The sequence below is a fragment of the Haliotis rubra genome, unplaced genomic scaffold (genome assembly GCF_003918875.1).
Source record: "Haliotis rubra isolate DU_JTF1 unplaced genomic scaffold, ASM391887v1 Scf137, whole genome shotgun sequence".
NCBI classification, from domain to species: domain Eukaryota; kingdom Metazoa; phylum Mollusca; class Gastropoda; order Lepetellida; family Haliotidae; genus Haliotis; species Haliotis rubra.
This window is the reverse complement of record NW_025765303.1, coordinates 108,840-135,765: the sequence shown is the minus strand read 5'-3', so window position 1 is coordinate 135,765 and position 26,926 is coordinate 108,840. Positions and strand designations below refer to the sequence as shown.

Below are 26,926 nucleotides of genomic sequence, written 5' to 3'. Positions count from 1 at the left end.
GAATAAATCTACCCCTTGGATCTGCAGTGCAGTGTATATGAGACAATGAAGATCAAACTTTAGTCTTCGCACGTTTTTTTGTACCTTTCCCCAAAGAAAAGAAATTACACATTCCAGGATGTTGTCACATTTTCACTCAATTCCAACATTTTTATACACAAAATGATATGCAAAATATACATAGTGAAAAAATAAACAAGTACAACAAAACATGCAACTGGCATAAAGAGCACTGGTCGTTTACAGTTCCGACATGAACTACACGCAATACAAAACACTACAACCAGAAACAAACTGGAAATAACTTGGAGGAAACGGGACAAATAGATCAAATTCATTCAGTATGTTTTGTTGTGAAAACAGACAAATTAAATGCATGTTATATGAAAAACTGAAACGAAATGCAAATACATATTTTGAATACACAAAAACAGTTTTGATGATAACACAAAATAATGCCACATATTCTGCATCAATTGGCAAGAGGTGACTTAGAATGGGTTAACAGCACTCTTTCGTCATTAGAAACAAATGGACAATATATATACTGATATCTTCAAATTTCACAACAAACCCTTCTGCGTTAATTTCATGTATAAACAATCCCACTTCACAATTTTCCTTTAGAAACAGCCACAAATAAAAGGTCACAGAAATTAATTCACAGATTTCAGTCCCAGTCTCACGACCAGTATGTCTCACATGATTTTATTTTCCCCAAGTGATTACAAAAACTTGTTCTTTGTAATTTTGTTTGTGCTGAGTGAGTGAGTGAGTATGGTTTTACCCTGCTGTTAGCAATATTCCAGCAATATCACGGCGGAGGACACCAGAAATGGGCTTCAAACATTGTACCCATGTGGGGAATCTAACCCGGGCCTTCAGCGTGACAGCGAACACTTTAACCACTAGGCTACCCCATCGCCCATTTGTACACTTGAGAACACTACACACATAATCCTCCAAACAGTCAAGCTTCATACGAATCACATCAAGCCACAGATATAACACAGATGTCTTAAAATATTTGGTGTGAAGAAAATAAATAATACAAAAACATTCTTCCCACCTTACAAGTCATCAGAACGAGAAACAATGACAAAAATAACAGACACCAATCTCAGTCTGAGTACAATTGTGAAAACACATTGTCACCTAGAAAATGATCAAATGTAACAAGTTACATTTGGGATCACACTTTCTCAGTGAAGTACAGAGTCTAGTACAGTTTTTCAAATTGTATGGGACTTAATCTAAAAAAAGTACTAGAATCTACACTTTTTGAGAAAGTGTTAATCCAAATTTAACATATTTTATGAAGTACATTTGGTTTTCAAGTATCAATTTAGCTCATAAGAGTTAAGGATGTAATTGTTTCAAATTTGTGTGTCAATTGACAAAATTTAATTTGAAGTGAAGCGAAAATGTGACTGATTTGTTAAAATCATATTTGTGGTGTCGTTGTTTTTTTATCACTAAGGCCACACCAACTTTATTTATTGTTTTACGGATCCGCCGGTCATATATTTTCAAGAATAAGAAAAAAAATGAAAATTAAGTTTCCCGCTCAAAAATTGTTTTTACGGTATATATTTTTATTGGCCAAAAATGAAAACGTGCAAGAAAATGTTTTTAGATTGTTTTTTGCCCCATATACACTTTTTATATTGCCAAAAGTAAAATACTTTTAGTATTTAAAGGGAATATTACTTTCACTGGTGATTTTCATTTTCATTTTCATTCCCTCCTGCCTTTAGATTTTGGGGGGACAGAAATCTGTAAAACGAGAAATAAAATTGGTCTGACCTAATCACCATAAAATTTTGTTGTGTGACTTGTCTACAGAAGAAGAAATTAGTTATCAATATTGTTTTCTTTTGCAAATATAATACAAATGCCCATTCAGAAAAAGGTAATCAGCCCATATGAAGTGTAACTGGAACAGACATTCTCAAAGTCCATAGTTTAGTCTCCCAATGTAGCCATAGTAACTAATCTTATTCTTAACAACCCTTCTTAGCCTTCACTGTAGTGAATCTTACCCAAATGCTTTTATTGAAACAAATGTATGCTTGAAAAAAATTGCAACTTACTGCAATGTAAAAATACCAATCACCAAAAAGGCCACAATTTGTACATCTTTCGAAACTGATGGCATGTTGCTTGGAAATCAACATGATCAATATTTAATAAATAAAAAATATGACCTTACCATAACCTCATCAAACACCAAATACACACAAAAAAAACCAACGACTGAATACATATACAAGAGGTTTAAGTACTTTTTGTTTGTTTGTTGTATAATGCTGCACTCAGTAGAATTAAAGCTATATGGCAGCAGTATGTGAATAATCAAGTCCTGACCATACAATCCAGTGATTACCATCAAGAGCATCAATCTAATCATTCTAACCAAGAGAGCGAGCCTGACCACCCGATCCCATTAGTTGCTGGTTACAACAAGCATGGGTTGCTGAAGACCAACTCTAACCTCGATTTTCATGAGTTTTTATTGTGATTCGGTTTAATTGTACGCCACTTTTAGCAATATTCCAGCAACATCATGATGGAGGTCACCAGAAATGGGCTTCACACATTGTACCCATGTGGGGAATCGAACCTGGGTCTTCAGCGTGACGAGCGAATGCTTTAACCACAAGACAAGTAGTACTGATGAGGGGGTGACGAGATTGTACTTCAATGATTTCTCCTTGCTCCTAACTTCATTTACTAGGCTGCTAACTCTCCAAAATTTACACGTTAATTAAAAAAAGAGAGAATTTTTTTTTTTTTTAAGCATAAATATATAAAATGATAAAAAATACCTCATTACTGTCGTTATCAATATGAAACACTTTTCTCAAACTATATTTTCAGGTCACATAACTGTTTATTTCATATTTTAAAATGGTTGCAATCATTGTTTTCATGTGTGGCTTTATGCCACTGATAAAAAAGAATAATAACACTACTTGATGATAAACAGTGTTTGTGTCAACTACTATGAAATATCCTCTATGTAATACTTAGCATGACTAATTATTTCTGACATGTAGCAGCTTGTTATGGTATCAATTCACCTAACTGTAAAAATTCATAATATGCATAGTATGTAAAACATACCTTTTTGTCCGGTTATCCAGATGAGTCAGTATATTCAGGAAAAAGTTTCTAGATGACAAGGTTACACTCTAAAGCTACTTAGTTTTATGATTACACAAGAATTAGGTAAAAGTTCACCTTATATGTAGAATAATAAATATTCATATAAAATGTAATGCCTGGTCTTAAATTATGTCCACATAAAACAATGCATGCTGAAAGTAATGAGGCAAATTGAAGGGCAAATTGAAGTCTCACTGAGCTCTTTTAAACATCTCTGCTCGGATCAGTATTTCAGCATCATGGACAGTGTGGTTTCAGAGTTTTCAAAAGAGTCTTACTGACAACAAAACACCCACATGATATAAGCATGAAATGCTAAAGCTCATAAGAATAGCGGGTGTTATCACCCAGGACAGATTTCCTTGCAATCACTTCAAAAACAATCACAGTAATTCTTGATTAACAAAATACATCGCCTGTATAGCAAGAACAAAATGTCTTTTCAATGTCGGTGAATATAATGATTAATTCACAGCACTAATAGACATCTGGAAACTGCCATATGATCTACTTTTAAACAGCTTAATTTGTTGTCGTCGGCTCACAGGCCTGAGGATATGTTTTACCGTTGAATAAGGATAAATTCTCCTTCTGAACAAACTCAACAAAATATTTCAATTTACAGAATCCACTCTTTGCCTGGCCCTTGCAGAAGCTGACCTTGGCCGTAACATCTTCACCGTTTATCAAAATACGCAGAAAGTGGTGTTTTTTCGGCTCTTCTCTTGAATACAACTCAAATGCGATTCTCGTTGCATACTTTGGCCATCGCCCATGTCCAATTCCTAAGGCAGTGGCCAAAGGACTGACCGTTGTGTCGTGGCCAGAGTAGAGAACAAACTTGACCTTTGCCTTCTTCTTTGTGGTGAGAACCATATGTTGTTTAATCTCATACAGCAATGGATGAATACCCAGACGAGCATACTTTTGATATGAATTTAATTCATCTAGTTTGGCACCATGCAAATCAAGCTGATGCCACAACTCTGCTAGATACGAGGGTTCTATGCAGTCATTATTCTTGTTGCAAGGGAGAGGAATCTTATGACAAGCATATGCCATGAGGGTGTCTATCATTGACCATAGCCATGGCAACTCCTGTCTCTTTATATTATAAACATTAGCGATATATTGTCGAACCCGTTTTAAATCTGTGTTATTCCTATCATACGCTCCCGCCTCTCCGTCACTCATTTTCTTGTATTGTCTCAGCACAGGACATGAACAGGAATGTCCAAACGATTTCTCTGAACAGAAAAACAAATTATCAGACCGAAAGATGTTCAAATCAGTCAAATTTAAAGCAGGGAGGAATGTGTAGAGAAGAGCTATTGCGCTTTGGTATGTTCGACTATAGCCAGTGCTTTTTACATACACCTGGCTTGGGCTGAAGGGTTCTGAGAACAGCCGCCATTTTTGGACATATCGCTCATGAAGGTGCCAGCCAGTTAGCAGATGCTGTAAGGAGCCCTGTCCGGTGAGTTCTGAGCTATCACATGTTTGTGAGCGAGGGTACAGATGGAAAGGAAAGGTGTTTCCGGGATGGAGACGAGTTTGGTAATACTGCATTGTTGAGACAAATTTGTCAAAATTGGGGATGTCAAATTTTTTGGATGAATCATGCTGGCAGCTGAGAACGGGATTTGGTGAGTTTTTGAAGCTTCCCATTGGGGATCGGTCTCCGTGCCGTACAATGAGATACACCGACTTGAGGGAGTAGCCAGGAGGAGCTTCACCTGGGGATGAAACAGGAATACATGAGTTGTGTAAATCACAGGGCATTATCTTGATCTGCTCTGGAATAATAATAATAATGATAAGTCATCTTCTATAGCGCACAGTCTCCAAACACCAAGTGTTTGCTCGTGCGCTTTAATCAGAATCTGATTCTTATTACCCCGGATAACCCAAGCTGCCTGTTAGGTGCTAGAAGGTTATAGTCACATGACTATCTAACCGGGTACCCATTTTCTGCTGGGTGAACAGTGGCAATTTTGAACACTTGCCCAAGGTGAGACCACATGTATCACATGTGCTTCGTTGTGAGGCAGTCAAGCTGCCAAACACGGTCACCCATCCAAGGACTGTCCGAGCTCGATGTTGCTTAACTTCAACTGATTTGTGACCTCAGCTCTGTGCACAGGACCACACACCACCACAATACTGCGACTGCTGCAAATGTCAGTAATTAAACCCAATTAATCCCAACTCACTCAGGAAAATAAGAACTTTATAATGAAATCCAGTTGTGAAAATATTAACAATTTTACCAATTTGAGGAAGAGGGTTTTATGAAAGTCAACTTCTTTGTTATGTTCCTCATAGAAGAAGTTGACATCCATAAAACTCTCTTCCTCATGTGTCTCACTTCTAAATGCCATTTGAAAACCTTTACCAATTTGACTCACAGAAATTTGTTCTATATATATGCCAGGGTAGAGATTGCGATCTGAGTCCCTACTGGTAGAATCTCCGATCCTTCTTGTAGAGATTTGCAATCGGAGTCTCTAGTGGTACAATCAGAGATTCTACCAGTACCATTTCAAATTCAAATGGTAGAAACTCCGACTGATCTGTGGGCAAACAACAAAGACACTTTCTTTGCTGAACAATAATATGCATTTTATTCAGATATAACACTGTTTCCAGTGAAACTGTGTTTATTTCAGTAAAGGGGCCATAGAACATAGAACATGATGTATAAGAGATGAGATAAAATATGATAAAATACCACATTGCATCAATTCAGTTGAGAAATTGTGAACGTTTCTTAAAAGCTAGAAATACAGATCGCAATCTCTACCCTGACATATATCGTTGTGTCATAATATGCAGTATTTCTGGGAATAGAGTGGGGTGAGTAAATGTTTCATGGCTCAGTGAGCAATATCCCAGCCACGTCATGGTGGCCTGTAAATAATCCTCTGAAGAAGAATCTTAAATGTAACCATGGTTACGGGCAGTATGTGTAACATGGGAGCCCCATTTCATGTATGATTTACGCCCTCTACTGGTGAGGCCAGGCCTATATACTTCCTGGCTATACAGATGGTCAACAAGGTTTATATGTAAACAGACAAAATAGTTGAACAAACCGTAACAATTTAGCATATTCATCATGTTAATGCATATTCATGGACCAAAGCACCTATTGAGTCTTTTTATGAAATGTGCATGAATTTTGCAAATATTCACAAGTGGATAAACGCAATGGGGCAGCATTAATCTGCTGCTAGGTTGTTTTCCTGAGAATATTAACAAAAAAACAACAGGATCTCTAGACTCTTCTGAGCCTGTGTATGTACCTATCAGCCTAAAATGTCAGCAAAGATAGACAGCTACTGTCAGCATTACTATTAAAATATTTTCTGCATAAATCATATGAATAATGATGAAAATATTATTCACAAATGTGAAACAAGCATAATAAAAGATATATTACTCATGAAAACATGACTTTCTGACATAGGACAGATGAACATTTTAGTTAGAAGTCTGACTGACTGACTGAGTTTGGTTTTTACGCTGCTTTTAGCAATATTCCAGAAACATCACTGCGGGGGACACCAGAAATGGGCTTCGCACATTGTACCCATGTGGGGATTCGAACCCGGGTCTTCGCCGTGATGAGCCAACGCTTTAACCACTAGGCTACCCCACCGCCCTAGTTAGAAGTCAGTGAGTTTAGTTTTCCCCACTTTTAGCAATATTCCAGCAATATCAAGGTGGGGGACACCAGAAATGTACCCATGTGGGAAATCAAACCCAGGCCTTGGGTGTTGATGAGTGAACCCTTTAACAAACAAGCTACCCCAACGCCCATTTATTTAGAAAAAATACATCATTTTGGTAGCTCTCATTGTCATACATTTAGATTAGAATGATGATGTCTGTGTTTTCCTTTCTGATAATATCTTTGAATATTTGAATTTTAAGATTTTAGTCCACTGTAAAATGTGTGGTGGCTAAGTCGCCTGAGACCCCACCCTGTATCACTTTGAGCTTAGTTCCCATGTTTATATTACTTGTTAAACTAACCTGACTCTCTTTGTCTGACGTGTACTCACCCTCACGTCCCCGGACTTCCCTCACAGGTTGGTTACAATACTCTGCTATCCGTGGCACGACAAGAGGATCTGTCACCCCCATGAACTCATCCAGTCTCTGAGATCTATGCTTGGAATTGTGGACTTTAGCAACTTGTCTCCCCTTGTCTCCCTTCCTCTTGTCTGGCCACGACATCTTCTCCACCAGGTTGGATTTCTTCCCCTTGGAAGGAGTTTTCTCTCGCACAACATTGCTGTTCAAAATTTTTACATCAAGATTTTTGTTTCTTATACCGTGAACACCTCCATCATTGCTTTCTTGAGCATGCTGGAATAGAAGTGCTTTATTGGCAGTGTTTGAATCTGGTTCCTCCATCAAGGACGTCATGCCTTCCTCTGACTGCCGCTGCCGAGCTCGCAACTTCACCATCTGACCTTGCTTCACACCTGGAAAACTGGGGGAATCCAGACTGAGGGAATCTGAAACACATTGATAAGTTTCCTTCTAACAAGATTCTCTTAATTGTTGTCAAAAAAAAAAAAATATCTCAATTTTTCTTAAAAGGTTATCTGAATGTGCATTGGGCAAACCTCCATGAAGACTCATTCCAATCTCAATGAAAGTTATGTGTGAAAATATGACAAACCAGTCAGAATGGCATAATGACACTTTGATAAAAATATTCCTGAGTATTTAAATCATTTATGGCATTATGTGAATTTTTTTTCAAAATCATGAAAAATATATATCTTCATTAAAAAAAACCCCAGCAATACAATATTTTAACTATAAATTGTATATTTATATACTTATCCTATCTCACGGTATGCACCTCTCTCTCTTCGTCTTCGACCCATATGTGGAAATGTGCTGTAGGCCTCTGTACCACCTGACCTCTGCCCCCACTCCGATAGCATGACCTGTCAATCATCTCTACAAGCGTGCAGTGCGCTCAGATGATCATGTGATGTCCCCTAGCTGTCATTCTCGTCTTGGAGCTTCCAGTAATCTGTGATGTGGGGTAGGTCGGTTGGGTGTCCATCGTGTGAGATAGGATAAGTATATAAATATACAATTTATAGTCAAAATTTCCAAATTTTTAAACTTATCCTATCTCACGGTATGCATTATCCCACGGTTGGCTGGTGGGCCGCAGATTATCCTGTGTCAACTCTACAACCGTGAGGTCCCATAACACAAGGAGGCCAGGAGAAAGCACCAACTCCCGATGTGCTAACTCTGAACTTGTGATGGGTTGCTTTTGATAACCCCTTAGCTGACACAGCACAAAAACTCTAGGGAGTGGGCGGTCCCGAAATAATGTGGTTTTCAGCCGAAACTTTTGACAAACAAAAGGACGCAGTTTGGCAAGTAGATCTTGCCTCCCCACGATTTATCAAGTGATCCCAGTGAATTAAAGTCGAAGACCTTAATCTGGACAGTCCCTGCTTCGAAACTATCCCACACAGACACACGCTGGAAGGCGGTGAAAGAGGGAACAGCCCGTTGCTCAACTTGTTTAACGTTCAGTACCAATCCCCCCAACTTACCATAGGTGAGAACGGACTTAGGAGCAGAACGTTTCGAAAACCAAGCAGGTAATCGGAAATCAACACTACACAGACGTAATTGCTCAGAGAGTAGAGGTCAGTAAGTGGAATGTTGACCATCTCTGCATGTAGCACAAGACTAGCCTCTCAGTCTATCAAGTCATGGGTATGACAGTGGGTATGAGGTGGTCTAAGCCCAAATATAATCCATACCAATAAGAAAGATAGGAACAATATCTTTCATGATACAGAGAATGCAAGACCTACACGAAGCTAGGAACTGCATCTTATCTGTGTTTGCGAGCCGACAACAACTGCTGCACCAGAGCCAATGGACCCAGTTGGTGAAGACTTTCCACGTCAGTGACAGACAGATCCCGGAGGTAGGGTGAGACAAAGACCAATCTCCAAAAACAACCCTTCATGATGACGTGAAGGGAACAGCAGCGTCATCGTAGAGGTCAAGGCTCTTGTGTCATGAGGGTTGGCCGTAGTAGGAGGAGGAAGGTCAGCATAGACGTAGGCAGGAAGGATGGTAGATCGCATCCAGAATGCCAGTGTGGTATGAGAGACTTCTGTAGATGAGGCAGGTGACTGAGAAATAAACAGTATCTTGCGTAACCTACGACGGTCCTTGGAGGCAGCTAATAGACCCGTAAAGTCCGGACAGGACATAGGGAGAGATCCTCGGTGTCGTCAGGGCCCAGAATAGTAGACAGCGGTGGGAAGGCGAAAGTCTGTCCGGCTGTCCAGGCAACTGGTTTTAGCGACAAGACAAAGAATCTGCAATGATGTACTTCACCCCTGGGATGTGATTGGCCTGGACTGTGATGTTGAGAGAGTCCACTAAGTGGAAAAACTGTTGTGTCCACTGAAGAAGCTGAGGAGACCCCATGGATCCCATTCGATTGATGTGCCACACGACTGCAGCATAGTCCGATCGAATCAAAAGCTTGGTTGATTGTAACAGGTGTTGCCAATGAGTGATCGCAAGAATCACTGCCCTGCGCTCGAAACCGTTGATGTGACATGCGCGGTCTGCGGGAGACCTGCTGATCGAGAAAGTGAGCTCCCCACCCATGTACAGAGGCGTCTACGTACAGGTGATGTACTGGAGCAAACAGCCTTAAAGAGACTTCGCTGCAAACATTCAACATGTTTAAAAACCACTGGAGATCGGGATGGAGCACTGGAGAAAGAAAGATCAATGCGTGAGGTTCGCCGATCCTGATATGCGGACACAGAAAATATTGGAGAAGCCGTAGTTGAAGCTGTCCCCTAAGAGTCACAACTTGAGCTGACATCAACAGAAAAAGGTCTTGTAACTGACGAAGAATCTTGGGTTGCGAAAGCACTAGGGGTACCATAGAAACTCCAGTGCAGACATTCAGTTCGCCGAGCCACCACTGAAGGACTGGACGAAGCGGTTCTGAAAGGTGTCTCAATTCCTTCGGATTCAGTTGACGGACTCGAGATACGGGCGTAGAAATCGCTGTATCGGCCGAAGTAGGAGATGGCCTCTGTATGTTGGGGCTTGAGCTGATATCAGAAGGTCTAGCAACTACTTCCACTGAAGAAGGAATCTCTCCTGAGATAGGATACATTCGATTAGTCAGGCCAGCATGACAATACTGAAGAAGTGCTTAATAGTAGGTTTGTGGCATGGAGATTGTCAGTCAATCTACAGGATCGTTCACATTGTACACATAGTGATGCAGGCCCTATGGTTCGCCAAATGAAGTGTTGGTCCGCCAGATGGAGTGAAAAGTTAGTAGATGTGAGGCATGGGATTGTCAATCTACCAGAACATTCGTAATGTTGATGGAATGGCGGAGGTAAAAAGACAAGTGACCCCAGGAAACGAAGGTAGTAAAATCGATGCTTGCGGACAGTCCTGACATAGCTGCAGTGGCCTCTGAACTGAGGGCTTAAGCTAAAAACTGAGTAACCCTAGCCAAATGAAAGCGCTTTCGGGCGATTCTGTTTGACACCCTCGGTAAACTGTTTCTCTCAGATGACTGACAAAACTCAACATGCTGACTCTTACCGGGAATGGCACCGTTCATCATCACTGGCAATTAAAGGCTGGGATAGGTATCTGCTTCGTGAGACCAAGACAAGTCTGTCAGGGCACTTCATAGTCACTGTATCATCAAAAGTCTCCGGTAAACAAACAGTAGTCCGTCATTACAAATGCTACATACAATGCAATAGTGACAAAAACTGGACAACACGGTCGTCAATTAACCAGGCGAATCCCAACCCATATAATCTGGGTAAAGTGATGCTAGCTACTTGACCAAGCATCACAGCTGGTACCACACGCAGAAACTGTGCATTGATATTCAGGAATATTGTACGACGCTTCCCTAAGTCTTTTTACTGTATACAGACTACTCGTAGCAGCTTTGTGGTGTATCACTGGGTGTAATCGTGGTCTGTTTCGTCAACCTCAGCACCCTTCCTTTCACATCGTCAAGTTTCTGGACAAATATGTCAAACCGGGTGGTTGTAGAGCTGATATCTACGTCGAAGGGTAGATTCGTTGAATAGAATCATTCATCAAAGTCGAAGATCGGATGGTAGATGATGGAGGAATCTTAAATCCGGGATCATCAATCACCGCCATAATGTAGAGGCCTGCGCTACTGACATACTACTACCTCTGTACAACCAGCCGAAACGATGCACTAACTGGAAGCGGCGCACTGGATGGAAGCGTTGATACATAAGAGAACGGCGCACTGGATGGAAGCGTTGATACATAAGAGAGCGCGACTGGATGGAAGCGATGATACATAAGAGAGCAGTAGTAAGCGACACTCTGGATAATGATCGCGCACTAGTAGATAACCAGAAAGTGAATGAAAGCGGCGCATTGGGACAAAGCGTCGCACTGGACTGAAAGCATTGTTGTGTAGAGATGAGCTAATCAAAACCCAAGGTGCACTCTGCAGTGCCGAACTGAATGAAAGTGGCGCATTGGAGTGAACGCTTGTTCTGTTCATAGACACCGTAGAAGCAGGAAGCGTTACCCCGAAGCCAAGATGAGCACCAGTAAAAACTGTAGAAATGAGGTATCAACGCCGAAGTTGGAAGAAGTGTTGAAGTAGAACTGCAGTAGTAAAAGTCACTGTAGGTACCGTATTGTGCGAACTAGTAAACAAGTCATGATGATAGTATGCGCATAGAGGTAACCAGATGATTCGGCGAATGCTGACACTGTTGTATCGGCGAATACTGTTGGAGTGGTAATCTGGTATGGTGCGGCGATCAGGATCGATTCCGAGATCTAGGTTGGTTCGACGATCGAAGAAGTGATCTGGTTCGGTACTGTGATCCGGTTCGGTCAAATGATCTGGTTTGGCAGGGTGATCGCGTTCGGCCGCATTCACGATCTAAAGCACTGAGTCAATCGGGACTGGTGCATTTGTCTAAAACGTCCTACCATACAGTAATAGTGTACTGGACTGAAAGGTGTTCCAATCAAAAACAGTTCACTAGGCTGAATCACTGGGCTGAAGTGTTGATCCAATCGAATGCGGTGCATATGGCTTATGAGTTGGACCGAACGAGAGCGGTGAACTGGAGTGAAATGATGCACTTGTCTCTTCTTCTCTTTGTGAGAGCGAGACATTGGTGCAAAGTGATGAATGGACAGCAAGTGCCACTCTGGTAGTAAGCGGCGCACTGGAACTAGGAGGTGGTTCATAGACAGGTGGTGCAAGGTACGGGAAAGGTGTTGAAAGCGCCGCACTGGATACTGCCGTCATGCCTGATGTCACCAAAGGAAGATATGAGAGCGCCGAACTGGAACAAAGCGCCGCATTGGAAGCATATAGGTTGAAGCGCCGAACTGATCCCTGTGGTTGAAAGCGCCAAACTGACTGCACTCACTGCATGAGAGTGAACGCTTTCACCAAGTGCACCCACCATAGCACCATCAATTCGATTTAATCCATTTTGACAATCAAATAATGTCTAGCTGAGAGAACAACACACATCCAGTCGGTGTAGCGACAAGAAAGAGAATGACAGCTAGGGGACGTCACATGATCATCTGAGCGCACTGCACGCTTATAGAGATGATTGACAGGTCATGCTATTGGAGTGGGGGCAGAGGTCAGGTGGTACAGGGGACAAGAAGTTTTGATTCAACTTAGCCTACAGCACGTTTCCACATATAGGTCGAAGACGAAAAGAGAGAGAGGTGCATACCGTGAGATAGGATAAGTTTTATAAATTATGTGTGCTTCAGTGATATTAAGTACCACTGGAATCAAACCAGAATAGAGTGAGTGAGTTTAGTTTTACGCAGCACTCAGCAATATTCCAGCTATATGGCAGTGGTCTGTAAATAAACGAGTCTGGACCAGACATTCCAGTGATCAACAACATGAGCATCGATCTGCGCAATTGGGAACCGATGACATGTGGCAACCATGTCAGCGAGCCTGACAACCAGATCCCGTTAGTCGCCTCTTACGACAAGCATAGTCGCCTTTGTGGCAAGCATGGGTTGCTGAAGACCTATTCTACTCCGGATCTTCACAGGTCAAACTGGAATAGAGCTATCGTTCTTTTTTTTTCAAGTAGTTCTGATGTTCATACGCCAATATGAAATCTTTCCAGGGAGGAGTGAGTGAGTGAGTGAGAGTGAGTGAGAGTGAGTGAGTATGGTTTTACACTGCTTTTAGCAATATTCTAACAATATCATGGCGGGCAAATCAGACATGGGCTTCACACATTGTACCCATGTGGGGAATCGAACCTGGTCCTTCAGTGTGATGAGCGGACGCTTTAACCATTGAGCCCCTTTTCAGTTTTAGAGCCAGGTGATGTTTACCAATTTTCATTAAACATTACTAGTTCTTTGTTGTAATATGTTTACGACTAGATGGGTAACTGAGAGAATGTGTTGTCGTCAAATATTACTTGAAGTCAGAAGGGGAAAAGTATTTCTACTGGACATTGAGACTCACTGCCTTTTAAGAAGGAAATTGTTCAAATATGGTGAGATACTTACATATGAAAAATGTGATGGTCGCCATGACAGACAGGGTCGCGATGATCACGACCAGTCTGCGGAGCGAACACCGACCCATCGTGTGAGATACTGTGTAGTGACAGCATCGGGTGACCAGCATCACATGCCCTGGTCGACACACTTCAGCACATGGTAACACCTGGAAAACACTGAAACAGTTACATGGTACCATCTATAACATGTTCTGGGAAGGCTTCGAGTAGAAAGAGTGAGTGATATTCTACACAATTTATTTTAGCAATATTCCAGCAATATCATGGAAGGGGGTGACAAGAAATAGGCTTCACACACTCTACACATGTAGGGAATCGAACCCAGGTCTTCAGCAAATGAATGCTCTAACCAACAGGCAACCCCACCACCCCTTTGAGAAGATAAAGGATGAATTATAGAGGTTGTTATTTGGTAAACATGCTGTGTGTAATAAATGCATGTTGACAATGTATGAAGTATAAATACACAGTGAATGGTAGAACATTGCTTGTTTTCGCATAACCTTCTGTACATAATCACAAACAACATTTTATGTTCAGACATCTGCTTAACTCCAGAAAAATTTGTTGTTTGACATATTGCCTTTTTAGACTCATTGCTTATCACATAATAATAGCCTGTCAACTAGTCACTGGTTACATATTACATAAGACCTGTACCAAAAGATAGAGTATTGGGGCTTGAGATGTGCCACCTTCAGGTTCATAGAGGTTTTCATGGCTTAAGGATACAGCTTATACATACAACATAGGGATATATCTACTTCATATTATTAAAGTATGTCTAAATGATGTAATATTAGGCTGAGTATAATTCACGAACTTTTCAAAGGACATACTTCTGGGCATCATTACAGCTTATTGAGTGCAGCTGAATTGTGTTAATTGGCAAGAGCCTCCAATTATTGTCATTTCAATCCCTACCCAATCAAGAGGGTAAGTTATGTAATTGTAATATTAAGTTGCCATAGAGATATGACAAATAAAACCTCGGAGATATAATGCTAATGCAGCCTGATACTGGCAAAAAATGACAATTTATTCATCACTACATGAACCAAATTCATGTCAAAATCTGTGACTGACTTATTGAGTTTTTCACACAACACCAAGACTTGAAATTAATTAATATACATTGTTTACAATACCCTGTATGTTGTCCCAGTGTTATCTGATGTCCTGGTCTGGGATCTGACATGTTAGTTTCTTGAACATATAAATCCAGAGTTAATACATTCCGTTTTGGGTGCACACTGCTTTAGTCTGGTCCAACACAGTCGAGATGTCAACATACACCAGGAGTAAGCTATTTCTAAGTTGTCCCTACATCGAACCCTGTTAGCCCTGACCTATCCTTAGCCTATGGATAATCTTTCCAATCAAGCACCATTTTGTGATCATTTTAATTAAACACCTCTTGCCAGTAAAACAACACTTTTGGGTATTTTGGGTTTCTTATCAGTTAATGTTGAAGAACCCAATTTCGTCTGAAAATATACAATTTTGATCAAGTTCTGCAGAAAAGGGTAGCTACACCACCTACACCCAGAACTGACGTACTGATCACTTTGTAAGTATTGTGCTTGCATTCATGATCCCATGATGATGTGTTGACAAATTTGCAATGCCAATTAGTCTTGATAAACTTCAACCTGACACTAGCAAAGCTAATTCACTCAAGTCACAAAATGCAATTACGAAATTGTAGCCTTAACCAGAAAATGAACAAAATTAGATTTCCTGCCACTGCACTGCCACTGATATGTTAATGATATCATGTACAGACAAACACTTTTACAACAAAAAGTATTGAGCATCAAACAGAATTAAAATCAAGTAATAATAAAAGTCAGAGATGATACTGAATGTGACCGATCATCAAAGCCCGACTTTGAACTATCGACCATGTTGACATAACCGTCACGTCATTGGAACGTGTAAGTTGTAACGGCAAGTCGCCATTTTTTCAATTTGGATTACTCATTTGCTCAGCGGCTGATACAACTTTACAACTTGAGCGCTTCCACTGAACATAGGACTGATATTGTTTGGGCAATGACACTGCACCAATGACGTAGACCACGTAATCTTTGGGAGCATCATCCTCAGACAAGTCAGAGTGTATGTTTAGAAATGATGCAGCAAAAATACAATGGCAAAAGAAAAATGCAAACAATAGTACTAATGTGCACTCGTCTACCTTTTGCAATGACAAAGAACTAATGGGGTACTACCTTGAATGTGGTTGGAAGATGTGCCTAATATCAAATATTTCTGAAGAAAAACATCACATTATTTCTTCCGGATGTGAGATGGTACCATCAAAGGGGCATAACTCTGAACAGGGAACACTACATCACACCGCTAAAACATCGATTATCAAGCAAATCATATACTAACTACATCCATTCTATCTTCAAATAATGTGAGACACTGTCTCGACTGATCTCGCTGATATGAATATGTAATGCAAGGAAATACACATGAAATGATAACATGGTTTAGGTAAATTGTTATTATATTATTCCACCGACCAGCATAAGTAAACTGTTTTAGTGTTTTGTCTCTTTAATGCAAATTATCATTTGTATTGGCGTCAATATAGATAGATTATTTACCATATTGTGATTTAAACCCGTTGACGATTTATCTTAAAAAATGAAAATATACGCAACGAAATAGGACAACATTGAGAATTGGGAGATCCTAAACCCAGGGTTCATTTTGGGCTTTTGCATTGCAGAAGGGGCTCGGTGGAAGGGAAAATAATGTTGTTCAAAGACATTCTATATTGGTAGTAGTAGTAGTTAGTAGTAGTAGCAGTAGTAGTAGTAGTAGTAGTAGTAGTAGCAGTAGTAGTAGTAGTAGTAGTAGCAGCAGTAGTAGCAGTAGTAGCAGAAGCAGAAGCAGCAGTACAACAACTTAATAGTAATCGTCGTCGTTATAGAAGCAGTTGTAGTATTAACAGCAGCAGCACATGCATGTATTGCGGGAATTTTGAGCGCAACTCAAAACCCTTTTAATCTTACCTCACCTTATGTCATATGTAAACGACATCCCAAACTGTCGAACATTTCAGAATAGTAACCGTTGGAAGCGCACGTACAATCCCCCAATCTGACAACACATTTCGAGTAAATACACACGCTCCTTTGTTGGGACAGCCTCAGCCATGCAAACGCACACAAACATCACAAATAAAAAAAAGGAAAATAAAATAAAATGAAACCCGCCAGAATTTGGATAGGTGCTCACATGCGCTTCATAATATTGCGATATAATGCTATACAAATAAAGCGCCTGAGTTCCAAGTTGGATAGGTTCTCACAGACGCAACGAAATATTATTTACAGTGGAGTATACATTTACATGGGAGTATACATGTGCTTCCACGTGGGCCCTCACTGAAGCCCTGAACTTCTCACGTTTCAAGCTGCCGAGCATACCACCTACCAAAATACACTCAACAACAAACGTTACTGATCGCGATCGTTGAGTTGTGCACAGTGCCATCACCTTTCTGAAATATGTTTGTTCTAATATTGTTCTGAGGAAAAATAAATATTCTTAATCAAGGCGCATATGAAGACACGAAAGTGTTTATGGATAACAACTTGTTAAATATTTGTAACTACGCTTCAGTGCTTATTTTGTCATTTGGGGCGATGGCGGTAACCTAGTGGTTCAAACGTTCGCTCGTCACGACCCGGAAGACCCGGGTTCCAGTCCCCACATGGGTATAACATGTGAAGGCCATTTATGGTGACCCCGACGTGACAACGCTGGAATATTGGTACAAGCGGCGTAAGAATAAATTCACTCACTCACTCACTCGCGCATCCGGTCATTTACGACATCAAAACGCATCCCCTGAATTCCAAATAGATCTGCCACATCATATTTACTCGAGTCTCATTTCCTCACCCCTTGAATCCCAAATACTGATGAGGGATGGTGAGGTAGCCTAGCGGTTAAGGCTTTCGCTCGTCAGGCCGAACACCCCGGATCAATTCCTCACATGGCTACAATGTGTGAAGCCTATTTCTGGTGTCCCCCGCCGTGATATTGCTGGAATATTGATAAAAGCGGCGTAAAACTAAACTCACTCACTCACCCAGCATATGTAAGACTTCACCCCAAAAAGGCAGAAAACCCGGAAGATTTTCCAAATAGTCTTCAGGTCGACCCCCAGTCCGGCGTACCAGAAATGAGTTGCCAACCTCAGCAAGTATCTTGTCTTCATGTTTTTAAACTTCTACAGGCCTATCAGAAACGAAACTGAAAAGAAGTGGCGGAAATGTTATATATTGGTAGACATGTTGCAGGATGTAATGACCACAACTGGTAGACAAGTTTCAGGGTGTAATGACCACAACTGGTAGACAAGTTTCAGAGTGTAATGAACTCAACTGGTAGACAAGTTTCAGGGTGTAATGACCACAACTGGTAGACATGTTTCAGGATGTAATGACCACAACTGGTAGACAGGTTTCAGGATGTAATGACCACAACTGGTAGACATGTTACAGGATGTAATGACCACAACTGGTAGACATGTTACAGGGTATAATGACCACAACTGGTAGACAGGTTTCAGGGTGTAATGACCACAACTGGTAGACAGGTTTCAGGATGTAATGACCACAACTGGTAGACATGTTTCAGGGATGTAATGACCACAACTGGTAGACATGTTGACAGTTTCAGGTTATGTAATGACCACAACTGGTAGACATGTTACAGGGTGTAATGACCACAACTGGTAGACATGTTACAGGGTGTAATGACCACAACTGGTAGACATGTTTCAGGGTGTAATGACCACAACTGGTAGACATTTCAGGGTGTAATGACCACAACTGGTAGACATGTTACAGGATGTAATGACCACAACTGGTAGACATGTTTCAGGGTGTAATGACCACAACTGGTAGACATGTTTCAGGGTGTAATGACCACAACTGGTAGACATGTTACAGGGTGTAATGACCACAACTGGTAGACATGTTACAGGGTGTAATGACCACAACTGGTGTAATGACACAACTGGTAGACATGTTACAGGTGTAATGTTTCAGGGTGTAATGAATGACCACAACTGGTAGACAGGTTATGTTTCAGGGTGTAATGACCACAACTGGTAGACACAACTGGTTACAGGGTGTAATGACCACAACTGGTAGACATGTTTCAGGGTGTAATGACCACAACTGGTAGACATGTTACAGGGTGTAATGACCACAACTGGTAGACAGGTTTCAGGGTGTAATGACCACAACTGGTAGACGGTTTTCAGGGTGTAATGACCACAACTGGTAGACATGTTACAGGGTGTAATGACCACAACTGGTAGACATAATGACCACAACTGGTTTTCAGGGTAATGAGGACATGTGTAATGACCACAACTGGTAGACATGTTGACCACAACTGGTACAGGGTGTAATGACCACAACTGGTAGACATGTTACAGGTAGACATGTAATGACCACAACTGGTAGACACAACTGGTTTTCAGGACCACAACTGTAAATGACCACAACTGGTAGACATGTTACAGGATGTAATGACCACAACTGGTAGACATGTTACAGGATTAATAATGACCACAACTGGTAGACATGTTTCAGGGTGGGTGTAATGACCACAACTGGTAGACATGGGTTTCAGGGGGTGTGTAATGACCACAACTGGTAGACATGTTACAGGGTGTAATGACCAACAACATGTTACAGGGTAGACAGGGTGTAATGACCACAACTGGTAGACATGTTTCAGGGTGTAATGACCACAACTGGTAGACATGTTACAGGGTGTAATGACCACAACTGGTAGACATGTTACAGGGGTGTAATGTAATGACCACAACTGGTCAGACATGTTTCAGGGGTGTGTAATGACCACAACTGGTAGACAGGTTTCCAGGACAATGTAATGACCACAACTGGTAGACATGTTACAGGGTGTAATGACCACAACTGGTAGACATGTTTCAGGGTGTAATGTACAACTGGTAACAACATGGTAGACAGGGTGTAATGACCACAACTGGTAGACATGTTACAGGGTGTAATGACCACAACTGGTAGACATGTTTTAATGACCACAACTGGGTGTAATGACCACAACTGGTAGACATGTTACAGGGTGTAATGACCACAACTGGTAGACATGTTTTCAGGGTGTAATGACCACAACTGGTAGACTGGTAGACATGTTACAGGGTGTAATGACCACAACTGGTAGACGGTAGGGTGTAATGACCACAACTGGTAGACATGTTTCAGGGTGTAATGACCACAACTGGTAGACATGTTACAGGGTGTAATGACCACAACTGGTAGACATGTTACAGGATGTAATGACCACAACTGGTAGACATGTTTCAGGATGTAATGACCACAACTGGTAGACAGGTTTCAGGTGTAATGACCACATCCAGAAATAACTTTACCCCAGAACTTCCCTGTATCAAAGGAGCTGAGAAAAAAGAACGCTTTCATCAAATGGATTAGTTTCAGGTGAAGTACCACGAGCAACACTGGGTATTGTATTTCAGTGTTATTATTGGATAGGTTCCGCAAGTTAACAGTCAGACTGTAGTTTTTATGTCTGAATATTCGTGCTTTTTCAAGAAAGTAGAAGAAAAGTAAACGCGACCACACATACAACGTCCATCCTGCATCGTTGTAAATTGAGTACAGTTCAGTCACCTCGCATCGCATTTTCTATTAAACCCCAGGGTTAATTCTACTCACATTGTACACCTTTCTTGCTTCATTTCAGTTTATCGACAAGTGACCACAGTTTTATTGCTTCCACGGCCAAGTTCGGCCAATATACAAATGTGCAACCCCCGTGTCTTTGGGTAATATAAATTTGTCATGAACGTCACTAATTGTTCTCCTTGGATGAGCTCACCACACCTTGTGGTACGAATCGCTGTCAGGAGCTTTGATGAAGTGAGATCACGTCGCGCGACTTGACAGTAAAATCTCCACTTGCTTAGTGTGGGTGTCTACTGAGCCATGAATGACAAACTAGGCTATATACAACCTTGGTGATTTATTATACAATCGCCATCTACAAAAAGAAGGACCTGATTCACCTATCACGTCCGACAAACCGGTGACAAATTACCCCGATCTTAAGATTAACGCATTACATTACAACGTCACACGGTTGACTTGACGCAGTACCAGTACGTCTTTGTAAACCTTAAAGAATTCTTTAAAGAAATAAATTTGTGAAAGGGGTATATTTCAAATTATAGGAGTACCCGTTTTCAATACGCGAACTTTTAAATAATAATTACATCGTTTTTCTGTGTCGAACTGTTGTAATATTCTACCCCTGTCTTCCTGTCGGGTAATTGCATATCTAAGCAATTTTAAACAACTCGTTATTTGCAATCATGAATTCATTTAACCTCATTATATATATATATATATATATATGTATTTTCATGTAAAAGATCGCAAGGGAAGGCCAGGCTTACCCACGGACCTGCTGTAAACATATTGCAGTCATGCTGGGTTTAATCCATGGCAGGACTGAACCAAGGAAGTGTAAGTGAGTTCTGACACCCGTCTTTTTAAAAGTTGGATCTAGTAGTTAAGTTTTGAATTGAAAGGTCGTCTGTTAAAGGCACAGGGACACCAGCTAAAGATGATTTCCCATAACATCGCAGCGTTATAACGTTCATGATATTAAGTCACCCCTGCTTATTTTGTTCAAACATATTTTATTCAAAAAAAGAGAAAGGATTTGGATACACGATTTCAAACTTAAGACCAGAATTTTTACCCTGATGAATTACATTTGGACTTTACATAAACATACTGTTCAAAAGGAAAGACTATGACAGGCAAGTGACGAGTTTGAAGCCGCATAAGTCTCATTGTATTACATGTATACATCTATTGAGAATATTATCACACACAGACTTTGCTTTGTTTTCAATCCTAGACTACGAGAATGATAACTTAACTAATTTACCCAATGTCTTAATTTATTATTTGTAACACTACGTTTTCTACGTCCACAAAGGAACTACGATTGGGACATTGAGATGATGTAGATTTGTAAGTGTTATGTTGTGTTGAATTACATATCCTTCCGTTGTTGGTAGTAGTTCTACAGCTTGAGATGGAAAACAAGGGAATTCGAGTGAAGGTTTTAGCCTCGTGCTGGTATTTGTGATATTTTCAAAATTTCTGGGTGTAAATGTATCATTGGAAGCAACATAATTTGGTAAAACGCCGAGTAACATCGAGGTTCCTTGTTGTGATATGTTTTAAATTGAAAGGCAGAGGTTTTGTTTCTACGTATTTGCAAACCAGTCAAATGATGCTCGCGATTTATATTTAGGTAGCGAGCATATCGTTAAATGTTTGAATGTTTTACGTTGTAATTACATCATATCTGTATCTATCTGTACAGATAGGTAATAAGGGCCCTACCTCTAATATGGATCGGTATAAAAGCATAGTGAAATATAAAAGGGGTTCTTTGTGGTATACATGGTGTAATATTAGTTCAGTGGTAAATGGTGCTCAGTTGTATTTTAAAGCCTTTGCTCATGTGACCAAGTTCAACTCCAGACAAGGGCGGTGGAGTAGCCTAGTGGTTTAAGTGTTGGCTCGTCACGCCGAAGACCCGGGTTCTATTCCCCACGTGGGTACATTGTGTGAAACCCATTTCTGGTGTCCCCCGCCGTGAAAAAAAGCGGTGTAAAACTATACTCACTCACTCACTCACATTTACACGCTGCTGTAAATAATTGAGTCAGGACATTGTTTTTAAACATATTTCATTGACATAAAAGTTGTCCAACTTAAATAGCCATTTATATAGTCAGTGGACAAATGCGTGAATACTGAAATGAATGGCTTATATTTGAAGTGATTTACATCCATGTAAATAGTGACATATTAGTGATTAATTAAATAACATACACCATTGTTTAGTGCACAGTAACAGCAACGGAACACCGTCGGAATAAGATCACCCGCTATCAACACGTCACCGTGCATTACTACCACCAAATGGTCTCACGACAAGCGTGTCGCCAGATTCATAGGAACCGATGCTTCGCAGAAATCCAAAGGGATTTTACATGCGCTTTTCATGATGATTAACTGGAAACTGACATTGCGACTGATTAAAGTATACAGTTCAAGTAAGGAAAGCTTTTTCCAGGTGGATAGTCTGGACAGTCCCCAAACCAAATTATTGTTCCTTCCACCCAGTCCTATCTGCAATGCAAAAGTCCTAAAAAGAGCAAGTTTAGATATTCCCCAGATTCTTACATTTCATCAATTTAAATGGAGTGATTTTTTGCATCTAAATTATATCATTCAGAGGCAAAACGTTAGACTAACAGGCGGAATACGATGGTCGCAAATACGATGCCAGTGCACTTTTTAATTACATAATACTGAGACAAATAACATCAGATGATCCAAGTGGATTTAACCTTGGGATGACAAACACCTTACTTTATATTGTGAGTGTTGTGATGTATAGTGAACATTGTAATAAACAGTGAATATTGTATTAGACAGTGAGTATTGTATTATATAGTGAACATTGTAATAGACAGTGACTATTGTATTATATAGTGAACATTGTAATGTACAGTGAGTATTGTATTATATAGTGAACATTGTAATAGACAGTGACTATTGTATTATATAGTGAACATTGTAATAGACAGTGACTATTGTATTATATAGTGAACATTGTAATGTACAGTGAATGTTGCCCATTATATAGTGAACATTGTGATGTACAGTGAGTATTGTATTAAATAGTGAACATTGTAATAGACAGTGACTATTGTATTATATATAGTGAACATTGTAATGTACAGTGAATATTGTATTATATAGTGAACATTGTGATGTACAGTGAGTATTGTATTATATAGTGAACATTGTGATGTACAGTGAGTATTGTATTAAATAGTGAACATTGTAATAGACAGTGACTATTGTATTATATAGTGAACATTGTAATGTACAGTGAATATTGTATTATATAGTGAACATTGTGATGTACAGTGAGTATTGTATTAAATAGTGAACATTGTAATAGACAGTGACTATTGTATTATATAGTGAACATTGTAATGTACAGTGAATATTGTATTATATAGTGAACATTGTAATGTACAGTGAGTATTGTATTATATAGTGAACATTGTAATGTACAGTGAGTATTGTATTATATAGTGAACATTGTAATGTACAGTGAATGTTGTAATATATAGTGAACATTGTAATAGACAGTGAATATTGTATTATATAGTGAACATTGTGATGTACAGTGAGTGTTGTAATATATAGTGAGCATTGTAATGTGTGGTGAGTATTGTAATATATAGTGAGCATTGTAATATATAGTGAATATTGTATTATATAGTGAACATTGTAATGTACAGTAAATGTTGTAATGTATAGTGAACATTGTAATAGACAGTGAATATTGTATTATATAGTGAACATTGTGATGTACAGTGAGTGTTGTAATATATAGTTAGCATTGTAATGTGTGGTGAGTATTGTAATATATAGTGAGCATTGTAATATATAGTGAGTATTGTAATATATAGTGAGTATTGTAATGTATGGTGAATATTGTAATATACATGTATACTGAGTATTGCAATATAAAGTGAGTAGTGTAATATATAGTGTGTATTGTAATATACAGTGAGTATTGTAACATATAGTGAGTATAGTAATATACAGTGAGTATTGTAATATATAGTGAGTATTGACCGCCTCCGTAGTGTAGTGGTTAGAGCGTCCGCCCGGAGAGCGGAAGGTCGCTGGTTCGATCCCCGACCGCGCCATACCAAAAGACGTTAAAATATGGTACTTGTTGGTCCCCGCCTGGCGCTCGGCATTGATGGGCACAACAAGGACTGGTCGGCTCGGAGTCAGTATAATGTGTCTGAGTGGGGTATTCATGCTTCACTGCGGCATGGTATCTCAGTGGGCTAGCACTATAAAACCAGCTTCAGTCTGGGCTAGTACAAGCAGCCGCACATACACATACACACGCATGCACGTCGTCATATGAGCGAAATATTCTCAAGCACGACGTTAAACCCAATTTCACCTCACCTCACCTTTAGTGAGTATTGTAATCTACAGTGAGTATTGTAATCTACAGTGAGTATTGTAATACATGAATATAGTGAGTATTGTAATATATAGTGAGTATTGTAATATATAGTGAGTATTGTAATGTATGGTGAGTATTGTATTATATACTAAGTATTGTTATATAAAGTGAGGATTGTAATGTACCGGGAGTATTGTAATAGTTACTGAGTATTGTAATGTATGGTGTGTACTCTTATATATACTGAGTATTGTAATATAAAGTGAGTACTCTAATATATTGTGAGTATTGTAATATAAAGTGACTATTGTAATGCATAGTGCGTAATGACGATATCACCACCTGATATCATCACCTGATTTAGCTGATTAATGTTAAGCTATTGTTTTAATTAATCAACAAGTGCATTTCAAACAGTCGTGTTCAATTAAACAGCCCTGCCTGTAATTACTCACTACCCGGTTTTCGTAACCAACGACAAGGCGTTTCCCTACCTATTACGACAATGCGCATACCGATTCACACAGTTGCCCTTCCGTCATATAGCTGGAGTATTGCTTTTACGAACACCTGGTGCCATAACCTGATCACTGATGTTCAGTGTTCCGTTCATCTGATTTCCACACCTATTTTGCCCTTATACCCAAAACAATCAGTTTAAGAGGGTAGTTAAAACTGGGTACTCTATTGCACTGTCGTTTTATATTCACGATACAGCCTTAAGCAGATAAACTAAACCAACATGATATGCCACAAACGAAACCCCAAGAACTGAAGTCACTAGTTGCTGCACCAGTAGCCGGTGAGTGAGTGAATTTAGTGTTACGCCGCTTTTAGCAATATCCCAGCAATATCACGGCAGAGAACACGAGAAATGGGCTTCACACATTGTACCCATGTTGGGAATCGAACCGGGGTCTTCGGCGTGACGAGCGAACGCTTTAACCACAAGGCTACCCCACCGCCCCAGTAGCCGGTGATGAATCCAGAGATGCATGCTTATCCCAGTGTGATCTGTACCCAGCATCACCATGTATCAGTGGTGACAATGTCAGTGTCAACTGCTACAACAGAGACTTTCAGAGTGGTTGGTTGGTTGTTTAACGCCGCACTCAGCAATATTCCAGCTATATAGCGTAAATGAAAATAATCGAGTCTGGACCAGACAATCAATGAGCATCGATCTACGCAATTGGGGCACGATGACATGTGGCAGCGAGCCTGACCACCCGATCCCGTCAGTCACCTCCTACGACAAGCATTGGTTACTGAGACCAATTCTAATCTTCACGGGTCGACTTTAAGAGTGAAACAAAATGTGAACAGTTAACAGACACAGATGCCGTATTCTTATCAAATTCACCCTGGTAAAAAGTATGCATCAATGTTGTTGGTTACCAAACCAAGTCATATTTATTCAATTGTGAATTTGTAAACGGGTAACATCGTATTTTGAACCTTGATTTTGCAGTGTTTGGGAGACTTTTTTCACTCTAGTAACGTTTGAAATGTTTGTGATTTTGAGGCCAAATCTAACTTTCACATACTTTTTCCACAAATTTGCTGCAATGACACAGTGAAACATAAATTGCTATCCCTACACTTAGAATCTGAAAGTTGGCATATCAATGGCTCTGAAAATACTAAAGCCAGTATAAAGTACCAGATGAACTTAAAAATGTGTTCATATACTTCAAAAGACAGTCTGTTGCTGGAATAGCATAATTGCATTGGGCAAATCGAAATTCCAGGGCCATTTCAACATTTAAAAGTTGATTGATTGGATTCACTTGTTCAATGAATCATTATTTGATTGCAATGTTAGTACGTAGACCTATGTGATTCAGTTATATATATTAGATATATAATTGAAGTCTACAAAATGTATTTTTTTGTTTAATGCCGCCCCAGCCGAATAACGATCATTTTCCTCATTACAACAGTGTCACTAGAACTGGGCCTAGATTTTCGCAGCTCACTTAGCGCTA

At 40.0% G+C, this 26,926-nt stretch overlaps 1 protein-coding gene across 1 annotated transcript; it reads right to left on the bottom strand.

Moving 5' to 3' along the window:
* Positions 1–111: 111 nt before the first annotated feature.
* On the bottom strand, positions 112–16,126 carry LOC124268182 (2-phosphoxylose phosphatase 1-like). The gene is made up of 4 exons (XM_046703204.1): positions 16,040–16,126; positions 13,792–13,951; positions 7,236–7,694; positions 112–4,904 (listed from the first exon to the last, which is right to left on the bottom strand). The coding sequence occupies exons 2-4, from the start codon at positions 13,910–13,912 to the stop codon at positions 3,691–3,693; spliced, it is 1,794 nt and encodes a 597-aa protein (XP_046559160.1). The 5' UTR covers positions 13,913–13,951; positions 16,040–16,126; the 3' UTR covers positions 112–3,690.
* Positions 16,127–26,926: the final 10,800 nt, after the last annotated feature.

Excerpts from the sequence above, each read along its gene's own strand:
- LOC124268182 (XM_046703204.1), bottom strand. The coding sequence starts at position 13,912 with ATGCTGGTCACCCGATGCTGTCACTACACAGTATCTCACACGATGGGT. Across the intron at positions 7,695-13,791 it reads GACCATCACATTTTTCATAT|ATTCCCTCAGTCTGGATTCC; the intron begins GTAAGTATCTCA and ends AATGTGTTTCAG. Across the intron at positions 4,905-7,235 it reads GGAAGTCCGGGGACGTGAGG|GTGAAGCTCCTCCTGGCTAC; the intron begins GTGAGTACACGT and ends TTTCATCCCCAG.